The sequence below is a fragment of the Populus alba genome, chromosome 5 (assembly GCF_005239225.2).
Source record: "Populus alba chromosome 5, ASM523922v2, whole genome shotgun sequence".
Lineage (NCBI taxonomy): Eukaryota > Viridiplantae > Streptophyta > Magnoliopsida > Malpighiales > Salicaceae > Populus > Populus alba.
In genome coordinates, this window is record NC_133288.1 from 7,249,700 (window position 1) to 7,264,045 (window position 14,346).

At 31.9% G+C, this 14,346-nt stretch overlaps 1 protein-coding gene and 1 pseudogene across 2 annotated transcripts; one reads left to right on the forward strand and one right to left on the reverse strand.

Annotated features, from left to right (window-relative positions):
* Positions 1-706: 706 nt before the first annotated feature.
* LOC118057066 (transcription factor bHLH25) lies at positions 707-3,615 on the forward strand. Of its 2 annotated transcripts, none has more exons than XM_035069522.2 (5): positions 707-779; positions 1,164-1,247; positions 1,359-1,829; positions 2,345-2,722; positions 3,228-3,615. In XM_035069522.2, exons 2-5 carry the CDS (start codon positions 1,209-1,211, stop codon positions 3,303-3,305), a joined length of 966 nt encoding a protein of 321 aa, XP_034925413.1. In that variant the 5' UTR covers positions 707-779; positions 1,164-1,208; the 3' UTR covers positions 3,306-3,615. The 2 variants fall into 2 exon arrangements, with proteins under 2 accessions (XP_034925413.1, XP_034925414.1); XM_035069523.2 differs by lacking the exon at positions 707-779 and adding an exon at positions 787-906.
* Positions 3,616-4,771: 1,156 nt separating this feature from the next.
* On the reverse strand, positions 4,772-11,122 carry LOC118057067 (thiosulfate/3-mercaptopyruvate sulfurtransferase 1, mitochondrial-like; annotated as a pseudogene).
* Positions 11,123-14,346: the final 3,224 nt, after the last annotated feature.

Sequence of the window (14,346 nt, forward strand, 5' to 3'; positions counted from 1 at the left end):
TAGAAGACCCATCTCTGGGAGAAAGAGAAAAAAAGAGTGAACCGCGTGAAAGGGGACCCATATTTGACCATCCATTTCTGAAGACTCCTCCCTACAAATTGGAAATTAAGTAAAGCTGTGCTGTCTGCTCATCCCAGGATCCCGATTCCCCTTATGCTAGGGCTCCACCATTTCATGTTTCTGCTAAGAAACCTCTGCTGGAAGACAAAAAAATCTTCTTCATGTTCCCAGAAAAAAACAAAGACTTTTTATGCACATGTTTACATATACGAAGGGCGGCATTAATTTGTTGTCCTCACGTTTGCAAAATCTCGTGTTCAGTTTTAAAAAAATATTATTTTGATGTGTTTCAAAACAAAAAAAATTCTTTAGAAAATAATTAATATTAAAAATAAAATTTTAAAAATATTATTTTAATATATTTTTAAAATAAAAATCATTTTAATAAATAGTATTACCGCACTGTGAGAAAATATACTTATGCAGTTGTAATCATGACAGTCAATATCTCATCATCACCATAGAAACAAGTAAAGCAAATAAAACGACAGCGTGATAGAAAAAGACAAAACGTGAAACCCATGATCGCTTACATAGAAGTGATGTCAACTAATGAACAGTACTACCGATCATTTTAGCACGTGCAAGTACCAATACTTTAATATGAAACGCGTAATGCAAGCTCCCTCCTGAGTCCTGCCTTTTCCTCTCCCTGTTATAAAACTGACTGATTTTTTTTCCTCCATCTGGCCTGTTTGGAAAGGGAAAAGCCTCTTCAGGTCTTCATTCTTCCTCTCTAAAATTTGCAATTGCAATTTTCTTCGAGATATCATATGTTATAATCACTGATTTTTTCTCTGGCTAAACATCAGTACTTGGGAAGAAATGGAAACCTTTTTCTTTTAGGTTACATGATTCTTGCCTCTTAATTTACTTTCATGGAGTACTTCACAGTTCAGATTTTTTTCCTTATTCGTTTATATATTCTTCAAAATAAAAAAGAAATGGGTTCAGTGTCTTTCCTCCTACTTGTTTTATCGCTTCGCTAGCTAACCCAGAGAGTTCTTGCTTTTTTATTTTCTTTTCTTCTGTTTTCCCAGAACTCTTAATTATAAGCAAAGACTGTACAACTCACGAAATTTATGCCTGTTTAATCCTTTCAGGGTTCTTGCTGTCAATCTTTAAGGAAACAATACCAAAGTTGCTTAATGGAAACCTCTCCAGCAACATGGTTATCTGATGAAATGGTGATTGGTCTATTTGCAATATAGAATTAATGAAGAATATATTTTTGTTATGGAGATTGAATACGGGATTGCTAATTTTTAGAGATATCTGGCCCTTTTCTTTTCTCACAGGGAATGGAGGAATATTCAGCTTTTGGCCATGATCGATACGATACGAACCCTCTTGATTACTCCATTGATGAGTTTAATTTTCAGACTTTTCCTTCAAAGTGTTTTTCAATGAATGACCAAACTTTCAATCATCAAACCCCGCAAAACTATACCTGTGCATCCTCTATTTCCTCTCAAGTCAGCATTGATCAGAGGCCAGCAAAACAGCCAAAAACTTCTCAACAGGCTTCTCCTTCTTCCTCGTCTCACATTATATCCTTTGATAATTCCAGTTCTTCTCCAGCAGCTTCTCTGCAGTTCTTTGGAAGTACAAATTACGAAGATGGTGCAACATATTTTAGGAAAGCCGGTACCAAAAAGATTGCTGCAACGAGCAAGTCTCCTTCACATGCAATAGAGGAACGAAATCGCCGGGAAAAGCTCAGCCAGAGATTCATAGCACTTTCAGCTGTTGTTCCGGGGCTAAAGAAGGTACCAACAAAATTGCTATTCGGGTAGAAGGAATCAGGTTTTTATTCATACGTCTTCAGTGTAAATCATATATATGCGTAAATATAACTTGTTAGTGCTCGCTTTCTCTTTGGTTCGTGAGCTGAATTATGGGATTCTTAATGTTTTTCTTGCAAGCTTCAATATGGGTTCAAGTTATGATATTTTTTAGTTATGGTAATTAATTAATCTTCTCATAATCCACTTGATTGTAGATGTGGAAACTATAAAATTTGTCAAAGACCACTACCCGAAAGCTTAAACTGTTGGTGTGATCCTTAGAGAATTGGGTGGATAGGATTCAAAGATACCATATTAAAAAACTGATCAACTGATGATAAAAACCAAAAGAATAATTTATATCAAGTCTCTTTGATTTTCTAGTGAAACTGTTAAAATAATTTATTCGACATAACTTCCCTTATGCTGTAGAAATGTGGACACTTTTTTTCTGGACATGGTGTTTTGCTTACCAACATTCGATTGGCTATTGACAGACGGACAAGGCATCTGTTCTTGGAGACGCAATTAAGTACCTGAAGTATCTTCAAGAACGTGTGAAGACACTCGAGGAACAAGCTGCCAAGAAAACCATGGAATCAGTTGTTCTTGTCAAGAAGTCTCTGGTTTGTTTTGCTGATGATTCTTCATCTTCAACCGATGAGAACTCCGCAGGTGGCTGCCGCGACTACCCACTTCCTGAAATCGAAATAACAGTTTCAGATGAGGATGTCCTCATCAGGATCCTCTGTGAGAATCAGAAAGGATGCCTAATGAAAATACTGACCGAAATGGAAAAGCTTCACCTGAAAGTGATCAACAGCGTAGCCATGCCCTTCGGAAACTACACCCTTGATGTAACTATTGTTGCTCAGGTACGTCAAGAATTCGAATCACGTATGATTTCTTTTCTCCTGTTAGTCACCATAATAAAACATCCTTCTTGATCTCATCTGAGAGAGTAGTTAGCTCTTAAGCTGACTTTTTCAAGTTGTTTACATGTTTTTTTTTGTTCGTGTGAGTGTGTCCCTTGCACCTTCATTTCATATCTAATTTCCGAGTAGTTTTTTTCACATGTTACGAACTCTTTCTCGGTATTAATTTCCGCAATAAATTAATTAAGTTTTAAACCATCCTATTTTTCAATAGAACACCGTGCGCTATAATGCAGTGAAAGAAACAATTAAGCTGATAGCAAATCCTAATACAGTTTTTTGGAAATATATATATACACTTAATTTGTTAAGTTTTGAAATCATTGAGTGATATAAAATCATTTCTAACATCGAGAATTGAGACAATCTTTTATCATAATAAACAGAGTTTATAATTAGATGATCATTTATCCGAATTTCACCAGGCCCTTTATCCCTCTTGCAGATGGACGTTGATTTCTCCATGACATTGAAGGATCTTGTGAAAAATCTCCGACGGGCTCTCCTGCAGGGCCGATCATGAGCCATGCTGGTATATTTTATTCTTCATTTTTCAAGATCTCCTCGGAGAAATAATGGCCCCCTTTAAGACCAAAATCACACCATGTGGTTGTTGTTGGGATCGAGGAATCCATTTTTTGCCGTGGGTTTTAATAGTTTTCTTTTCGTGGTTGACCACGTTTAATTACCCACATGCTAAATATGGAACCTGCTACTTACATTACATATATAGTCCTTTTTTTTTTTTTTTTTTTTGGCAATTCAAATCAAGTATGCCTCTTTTCTACCTTCTTCTTTTTCGATGTACATGCACAACAAGGGCAAAAAATCTCAGGGCACTAAAAGTGGTGATGATTAACTATTTAAGAGAGTAATTACAATTATTTTTTTAAATGTTTTTTATTTAAAAATATATTAAAATAATATATTTTTTTTTTTTTAAAATTATTTTTGATATAAACATATCAAAAATGATCTAAAAGCACAAAAAAAAAAAAATTTAATTTCAAGCAAAGAAAAAAAATAAAAAAATTTAAAATTTTTTAAAAACATTTTTGAAACGCAAAATCAAACAGGATTGTGCATGTTCTAGAGATCATGCCTATGTTTGTTGTTCTATATATGTAGATTTGAATAAATTAGTAGATAAGATATTCTACTAGAGAAATGGTGATGTTTTTTATTCCATTAAATTTTAATAAATTTGTAGAAAAATAAAATTGTTAAATTCAAATTAGAAATGGATCATGTTATTGTTATCCTCCGAGAATGGTTTAGCTGATTTAACCATGCATTGTGATCCGTGACCAATCATCTACACTATTGTTGAATTTACTAATGTTATCGTTAAGAATTTTTTAGTTGGAATAAGTTACTAACAAATGAATTAGCTAGAGTAATTCAGTTCAATTATGTGAATTAATTTTCTTAACAAATCTTAGAGTAGTCCTAGACGGGCATATTTGAGTATTAGTCATCGTTTTTTTAATTTGTAATTTTTTTGTATTTTTTTTGTATTTCATTCTTAAATCTATATTTTTTTTCAAATTTGATCTTGATTTTTTTTTCTTGATTTTTTTCTATCTCTTTTATAAACTTTCAATTATTCTCAATTTTATTTTTCAATCAAAATTTTTAATTTTTATGTCATAAAAATTTAATCATCATTTTTTTTATGATTTCTTCATTAATTTTTTTTTTATAAAATTAAATTTTCTTTTCAGTTTAGCCTTTCAATTTAAAATTATACATCTTCTCATTTTTTTTGAAAAAAATATTATCTTAACTTTTTTTAATTGATATTTTTTCTTTTGAATATTTTTTATGATTGATTTTTTTATTTCATTTCATTATTTGATATTCATTGAATTCTAGGCTTTGTAATTTTCACGTTAAGTAAGTGACCTCAATCACAAATTTTATAAAATAATATTTTTATTTTATTTTTTAAAATTTATTTTTAAAAAAGTTGAAAAACACAAAAAAAAACTCATTCTGTTGCCCATGTTTTCGGAGCCTTGAAAATGCAAAATAACACATAAAAATTGACGGGAAAAAAGAGAGCATGTAATCTGATATCCAACCCTTTATTTTAGATACAGCCTTTTTCATCCCTGTCCGAGTGTTCAACCAGGCAAACTTCTTGCCATGCATGCTGCCAAGCTCCTGTGTGCATCACATTAATATGATTTATGAACAAGTGTCAACAGGAGTAGCACCCTCGGTCTGCCCATTCGGTCCAAGATCCATCATAGACCGCAACATCCGGCTTTCCGAGTCGATGGAGACCCTGAAAAACATAAAAGCCGGAGTCATTAGCTCTTCAACAAGATCAGTTTTTCAGACAATCATTTTACCCTGGACTGAAAAACTAAGAATATAGCATCTAAGCTTCATGGTACTCAACTCATTCGGAAGAATTATTCTGACATAACGTAGTGAAAAAGAACGTCATGAAGTATGCCAAGATGGATCAGTTATACTTGGGAAGAGAAGAATAAATACCAGAACAAGAACACAAGCAGTTACACCAGTCCCGCATGAAGCAACAACAGGGCTTTCCAGAGAGATGCCTGTATAAAAATATAGGTGTCAGATCCACTACAGCTTAAGCAGATACCAAAAGTATATAATCTAGTGAGCAAATAATGAAAGATGATGAGCAGCTAGCAAAGCTCAAATGGTGACAACTAAATTGTATTTCTTCATCACATCCAAATTATATGGGCAAAAATCATATAACAAAAACAATTATGTTTTCTTTTCTTTGATCATGTTTTTCCTAAAACCTACAAGAACCATTCATTTCTCGCAGAAAAAGAGGAATATAACAAAAAAAAAGAAGCATGCATGAGACCAAACATACCCCAATTCAAATTCTGAGATATGGATTCCATCTAAATGTTATGCAAAGCAATGCAAACATTTATGGTTATGGTTTGTGGAATTGATGCTTTTAGGCATGCACCGAGAAATATAAACCTGGAACAGATCAAGGTTCTTACCTTCTTGATCAAACCGTTTTTTAAGCTCATCTGCTGGTAAGAGTGTCTGCGAAGCATCTAACATCTGCAGAAAAACAAACACACTAGTGAAGAAAAGGGGAAAAATAGAGAACCACCTATGAGCTTCAAAAATAATCATTAGATTATCAGCACTGGAAAGTCAATCTAAACCTGTGGAAATGGAATGCACTTGCTGCCAGGCACATGCCCACTTTTTATTCCCTTTCGAGGTTCTGGCGCAGTACCATCAAACCTGCAAGAAGAGCATATATCCTTGATCGCATTAATGTCTTCAATACACAGTCCTCGATCACATTGATAAGAAGAGTTGAATATAACTTGATGTTTTGGGTAGAAGTAGAGAACATAAACTTGGTCAAATTTAGTTAGATGATGATTCGAATAAAGTTAGCAGATTCAATGGAAGGGGGCATCTGAGTAGGTGAGACTTATAAAGAGAATGATGGTTTTGATGGCTGTTTGACTACATAAACTGATATGAATCACCAGATACAATTATATAACAGAGCTTATTGTGTAAGAAAATTGATATCCTGCTAACTAACAAGATGGCACTTAGAATCCTGCTCGAAACCTTATCATACACTTTCGTGTTAATTAATTAAAACTAATGATTTTTTGCTTTCTATACTATCCACCAATCTGTTAACTAAGAAAATAGCTAACCTCAAATACATTCATTCAATATCACACAAAGGGAAGTCATATAACTCTACAAAGACTAAGCATAATTATCCTACTAAGATGACATTGCAATCCCATTACATCATTAATACAATTAAAGCACATCCCTATGATTACCTGCCCTTTGAACGTGCATCTATGTGTTGATGAGTCTTGTCTTCAATATTTTGTTTAACCTGAAAAAACGCCCCAGAGAAAGAATATAGTGCAGATTAAACCATATAACATGTGATATAAGAGAAGCAGATAACCTGTTTTGAGGATGGCTGACATGGTAGACAATTACTGAAACTAAAAGCATATCAAGAGTCAAATCAAACAAGACACGCAGCTTAAATATGAACATATTTGTCAACCTTTTACTTGAAGAATGGAAGAATGCATGTCAAAACTTATCCAAGGGAACCCCATTATGATATTCCTGATGTCAAGCTAATACATGTCTATATTACTGCAAACAAATGGCAACTACATATTAGCACATAATTCATTGTTTGATTCCTAAATATGCATAAACCAAGCAAATCCTATATAAGCCACAACAAATTCATGAGCAATGCCTCAGGTGATCATGTTACCAGTATATGGTCAGAATGGTTCATAGTGCATTAAATCAATTTTGTCCACAAGCCATGCATGAAATAAGTTTTATCCAAGGCATTCTCAGATGTGCCTACAAAACTAAAACAAATAGTAATCACTCTAAGACTTTGGTTCAGCACTCAAGTGTAGATGCTAAGTCAAATTATCAATGCCATAGCTACGTGATTATAGCCAACCATTTACATAAAATGCACACTCATTGCATATAAGGCCACCCACAGGGGATTAAAAGAATGTAGTTTAGTCATTGGAATGCACTATTGTCAAGAGGCATTGAGGCGCTAGCCTAGGCACTCCTGGTGAGGTACGGCCAAAGCACCTTTATTAGTCTCAAGCGATGAATTTCAATGACGCGCTACCTAGGCAAGCACCTCGTGAGAGGGCGCCAAGCTTTAAAGCAAGCGCCTGATTGAAATACTTCTTCTTATGTTGGATTTTTTTTTAAAAATTGTTTTATGTTTTGACCTATTTGTCCATTTTTCAATTTACCAAATGAAACAACTTGGGTATTTTTGTAAAAAGCAAACATTAGAGTAAAAAAAAGAGTAAAAAATCATTAAAGTGGGAGACATACATTCAAGGAAGGACACTTGAGGAAAAACAGCAGCCATACTTCGCGTTGAACAGAGTCAGAGAACAACAACAACAACAACACAAGTGCATAACAGGAAAGCATTGATGAAGATGTTTTTGAAGATTAATGAATAATGATGATGATATTTAAGTTTAATTTTTAATTTATTTGGCTACTTACTACTTTAAATTATCTTATTTGTTTAAGAGTGAAAAATATATCTTTATGTGACTGTTATGGTATTTCATATTTTCTTTTGATTTTCTAATGATCTAATCTTAATTGGAAAGATATATATTTTAGATTTATATAACATAACATAACATAACATAATATAATATAATATTACACATAGTTTTTTTTTAATCTATAGCATATCGTCTTGGTTCATTCAAGTGAGCGCCTAGCACCTCAGGCATTTTACAGAATCGGTGCCTCTTAGCACGTATCACCTTTGACAACACTGCTGGAATGCAACAGCTGAAAAGAGCAACCAACCTGCTCAAGTGTCCAGACAAGACATGGCTGAAACTTTGCTTGAAATGTGATTGGTCCTACCTGCCATATAAACAACATGATTTGGAACTGGTTGTAACATGATTGAAAATTAGAAGATAGCATATATACTATCAATTCTAAATTACAAGTTGACTACAAAGGGCATAGCAAGCATATACAGTCACGAATGCTGACACATTTATCTCTATTCATGTTTGTTCGTTACAGAATATCTCAATAATCCCAGTTTTCTGGCTAAGAAAAGCCAAAATAAAGGGATGTCAAAGCTATGCAGCAATTTGAATATACCTTGTTCACTGAAGGTTTTTAGCACAATATTATTTATTACAAAGATAATTCATATGAACACATGGATATAAATGAGGAATGAACTTACTGTCTGGCCCTGATATACTTTCTCTATTGCCTCACTAGCAGCACTAGCTTTCAAAATAGCATCACTAGAAGCACTAGATTCAACATCATACCCTGAAGCACGCCATCTTGGAAGACCTCCATCTAACACCCAGACTTTACTATGCCCAAAGACTAGAAACATCCTTCTCATTTTAACAAAGTATGTAAGAACAAACAAATAACCATAAGCATAGATTCCACTAAAGAGCATATTATCAGTCCCACAACTTACCACCAAACACGAGCAGCACTAAAGATCCCCTTCCCATCATAAACAACTATTCCATCTTTATTCTCAATACCGAGAGCAGAAGCTGCAGCTGCAAAAGCTTCTTCTGATGGCAACATGTGTGGCAACTGATACAAGTCATTGTCCTTACATTATAAGAAAAGGGATAAAATAGACAATTAAAATAATAAACCATGGGATATCATAGAATCCTTCAGTTGTAAAGTGGTTGATTCCAGTTACTTCCAGTATGATGGTCTATAAAGTGAGTAGTTCTTGTATATGGACATAATACAATGCATTCGTAAAGATGATTCCAAAAGAAAATGGGTAAAAGAAGAAAAGAAAAAAAGGCACTAGCAATTTTAGTTTCAAAACTATAAATATCTGTAACAAATAATACAGGGAAAGAATCTTACATTTGTAGTTAGATCTACTATTCCATCTACATTGAAAAAAAGGGCACCAGGAATGTGAGCAACCTGTGTGAGCAGAAAATTTTAGAAGACCATGGTGAATCACAAATTAAGGAGAATAATTTAGAAACAATATTTCTATGATGAAGGCTGAAAGAAGATTACAAGTGCATTTTCAGTGCAACATCAAAAATATTGTTAAGAAATTTTAATCTAAAATTAGCTATCCAAGATTGTCAATGAAAAAGTCAAATCAAAACAAATTTAAAACTAAATCATACTCATCACACCTGATATTCTTGAATTGGATTCCTCTGCTCATCAGGCATGTACCAGGATGCATCCAACACCTGCGGATAGCAGTGTATGACAGAATGATGAGGGCCTTGTTTAGGATGTAAAATATCAAATTAAACCAGTTTCATATGAATTGGACAACCATAAAAACATTCCATAATGAAACCATAGACTGATAAGTGTATCAATTTGCAATATCGCATAACCAGATGAAAGGTGCGTTTTCTTTTGACAAGAACGTAAATTTATTGATCCAGGCATTCAAGGAGTAATTCCTATCTACAAAAACTTAAGAACAATGAAGTAAGCTCATACAGTGCTTTTATTCTTCTTCGGAAAATAGCAGCAACAACTGTTTACTGATTTTGCAAAACTGTGGAGTTCTAACCATAAGATCTCAAAAAGAGAAGACAACGGACTATTTTTTGGCACTCCTTCCACAAAACAAATAATATCACCAAAGGCATAAATACAAGTCCGCACATGTTGTTGACTGAATGAAGGCTCTTACATAAGCAAGAGCAATTGAAATGAGAAAATAATTCTTCTGTTGAAATGGAAATACATGACCTGCTTCTTGAAAGTTTGATCAGAAGCCATTCTATAGAAAGGAAATAGCAGGTACCTTCAGGTTAGGCTCCCTAAGGTTCGCATGGAGCCAGTCAACAGAAACAACAGGTTCATTCATAGATAAGGATTGTGTCGAGAAATTAGGTCTTGTCCCAACTACTGATGAAGCCATAACACGAGAAATCCACTGAGATGTCTGGTATGATGTATGAAAGGGGTCAGCTCTTGGATGAAATAATCTCCCCTGAAAGTAAAGTGAAACAAAAGAAACACAAGTCAAAGCTGAGACAACATGTTCGGAGTAATGAGCAACAAAGCAAATACAAGAAACAAAATATATCAAGCTAAATACTTTTACTAAGTGCACAAACAATTACATAACAGAAAACACCTAACTGGCAAAGAATCCCATGACAATAACGAAGTTCAATTCTTTTCAGAACAGCAGAGTTCATCAATTCATTTAAACCTTCACAAAGCAGACAAATTGTCGAAAAAATACGGTGTTTAGAAAACTAAAAGAATTATACAACTATAGTTGATGCCAGTGCTTGAACTTTAGCATACTTTAAACTTATAATCAATTCATCTATTCAAGAACATAGATTGAAGTTTTCTCAACTTGATTCACCAATAAAAATCAACACAAGTAATTCAAACTAATTATCACAATAAAGTCACAAACTTTGTCCAAACGAAATATAAAACTGCTGACATACGGTTCAAAAAGCCTACTTCTCATCATTAAATTGAGGCCCCATTAGCTAGAGTCCATCAACAATTCAAACACAAGACCTTCAAGTCAAAAGCTGAAAAAAGGAAAGGAGGAGGAGAGGAGGAGGAGGAGGAGCAGACACCCAGATAAACAATAAAAGAATTAAGCAAAACTCAGATGCATAAACAACAGATGGTCACTTACAGTGAAGAGAGAAGTAAAGATTTGTGGGGTTATGTGGGAAATATAGAGACAGAGGAGCGAATCAAACGATGACCCAATAGACTCTTTGTGACAATAGTTGATGCCATTTAGATAACGTTTCTAACCGTCGTTGATTTATTTAAAAATATATTAAAATATTTTTTTTCTATTTATTTTTAAGGTAAACATTCTAAAATAATATAAAAAACTAAAAACACTAATTTAAAAATATTTTTTTCATTTTTTTTAAAATAAAATTTCATTTAAAAACAAACACTATTTTATTCAAAATCATATATTTGAAGCTCCTTGCATGAGTTGTCTGATTTTACAAAGATAATAAAGTTAAAAAACAGATTGTGTTCCACTTTTGTTTTTTATATGAAAAATATTAAGTATAGATTAAAAATAAATATTTATATATCTAATTAAATAAATCAATAATTATTATATGTTTCAATAACTAAATAAATAAAATCATTAACGATAATTAAATACATATCTAAAAAGATGAAGAAATAGATATAAATCAAGATATTTAATCTCATAATATGGATTATATACTCGATTGTATTTAATAACTTTATTTATTAAAATATTTTTTTTATTTAATTAAATGATAGTTGAAATAAATACACATACAATTGATTGAATAAAATCAAAGAAAAAAAAATATCACAAGGATTTACTTATTATAAATCATATTAAAAAAAACAAATCTTTCTTTTTAAATAAATTTTAATTATATAAAACTTAAAACATTATAGATAAATTAGAATAATCTCTTCAAAAATTAAATACATAAAAAATAATTAAAAAAACCAACCACTATTAAAAAAAGGCTAAATACAAAAATTAAAAAATTAGAGAGAAATTATATTAATTTAAATATAAATTAAAAAATTATCTTAAAAAACACAAATAAAAAGAAGCATGATTTAAAAATAAAAATAAAATAGGTAGGGCGCTGCTAGGCCTAATCCATTTAGAAAGGGCCCTATCATGGGCCTTATTTATGTTAAAATGAAATTGGGGTGCATGCCCTAATCTCATTTAAAAAAAAAATCACATGATGTTTTGTTTAATTTTCCCCGTATTTCAACCATTATTACAGCAAAAAATATAGGGTTTTTTTAATTTAAAAAACCTATTTTTTACTCAAAACACCTAGAAAAGCGTTTAAACACCTTGATAAGGTCATAAATGACCTTGAAAAATCACAAAGAAAAAACACACAAAAATCCAAAATCAACTTGAAAACCAAAAACTTTCTCAAGCTTAGATATGATTTTTAGGCAATTTCAAAGTAAAAAAAAAAAAAACCCACTTAAGTGAAACTCTTCTCACCAAATAGAACTAGTTAACACTAAGATTGACTATTTTAGTGGTCAGAATTAAAGTCAATGCTGATTTTCTCTCTCTATTGCCATAATCTAATGATCATCGCTCTCTTTTCTCAAATCATAAACTAAAAAATAACAAAATGTTTTTTATACCAAAATAGAGTTGCAAAAATATTGAGGACTTAATAGGTGTAATATTTAATGTTTGAAGACGAAGTAAAATTTTTGTTAGAAATTTGAAACCATCCCTTATATGTGATGGCTTTTCTACTTTGGTTCTCTATCTTTTAATTTTGTTTTTAGTCAACAAATTTGATTAAGTTATCCTTTAATTTGGGAAAAAATAATGCAATTGCACAAAAAAAAATTAAGGATCAAAATAAAAAATATCAAATAATGAGTCCATAGTAAAATGTGAGAAGGTGAACAATGTGTTTGCTTGTACATTGTTTTACCCATAACATTTAGAATTTTGTATAATATTAATGTTTTATGGACTTGATGAAGCTAAATGTTATTATTATTATTATTAATTAAAAAATAACTAGGCCTTGATTATTTATTGAAAAATAATTTCCTTTTAAAAAGTGGTTTATATGGAAAATAAATTCCTTAAAAATGGATTATTTTTCAATATTTTATAGCGTCATGAATAATGAGTTGGAAAATAATTTCAAACATTTGGTTATGCACATTGTTTTACCCATAACATTTAGAGTTTTGTATAAATCACAAGGATTCCAAGTAATTTTCCATGTTATTTTTAAGCTCTTCTTCTTTTCTTTGCTTGTTTACACTTTCTCACTCTAACTCTTTTTCAACCTTTATTTTTCACCAAAATCCCTTTATTTTCTTGTTTTCCTTTCAAATATCCACCCAAAAAGACCTTAATCTCATAAGTTTTCCCTGTAATTTTGAAAGCTTTTTTGGCTAATCTTCCTCCATCTCCCTTACCATAACCAATTGGCTATGGCTTTCAAGAGAAGCTTCATCTCTTTTCTTTTTTGGTCAAAAGATCACAATGCCCCTTTTTTAGTTCCAAATTCATCTCTTGTGTTTTTAACTAGTCGGGGACTTTATCTTGCCCTACTTATAATGTCAAATTCAAATATTTGAATTTTATTTCAATTGTATTCTAATTCCAGCTCTTTTATTTTCTTCATTACCAGATTTATTTGTGTTATACAATAATATTATAAATTTTTGACCGGGTGTTTACAAATCATATCCTCTCTAGAAATTTTTTATATAATCATTAAAAACTCATGACATTGCATTTGCCCATAGGCCAATTAACCTTGTAGGCAATATCATAACTTATAATCCTAGAGATTTTGGATTAACAACTTATGGGTGCATAAAATCTATACATTAGAGCTTTTAAATGCAAGGCGCGTTCAATCATTCTAATCAATATGGGAAAAAGAGATATCGCATCTTTTAAGATCCATTTTTTCTAGTGCATGTTTGCTAGTTAACCTTGCTAGAATGTTGATTTTTTAACAAATTTTATTACTTCAAGGGCAGCCTTTGGCAAGTCACAAAAACAATAAGATGTATTTGTGCCTATGGTTTCAAAAAGCATGGATGCAATGCGAGGCTTTGTCAAAAAATCATGTGAATCAATCAAGAAACATATATCGTCCTTAAAAACATCATCAATAAACATAGAGCATGGAAGGAAAGAGATGAAAACCTTGGTTTCAAATATGAAAGATGTGATCTTTTTTTATAACAAACAAAGATATATATCGAAAAAGACTAGTGTCAAAGAAGACAAGCTAGCATGAAAGAGTTTATATATAAATATGCATATAGAAAAAAGAGAGAAAGAAGGATACAACTAGTTTGTCCAAAGGTTAAGAGAAGAAAGGCAATAAGAGATAAAAGTCTAACTAGTTTGTCCAGTTTAACAAACCTTTTGAACTTCAAAACATATCTAGGCTTGTGTACGAAAAATTTCTATTAGCAGACTTTAAACATTGTGC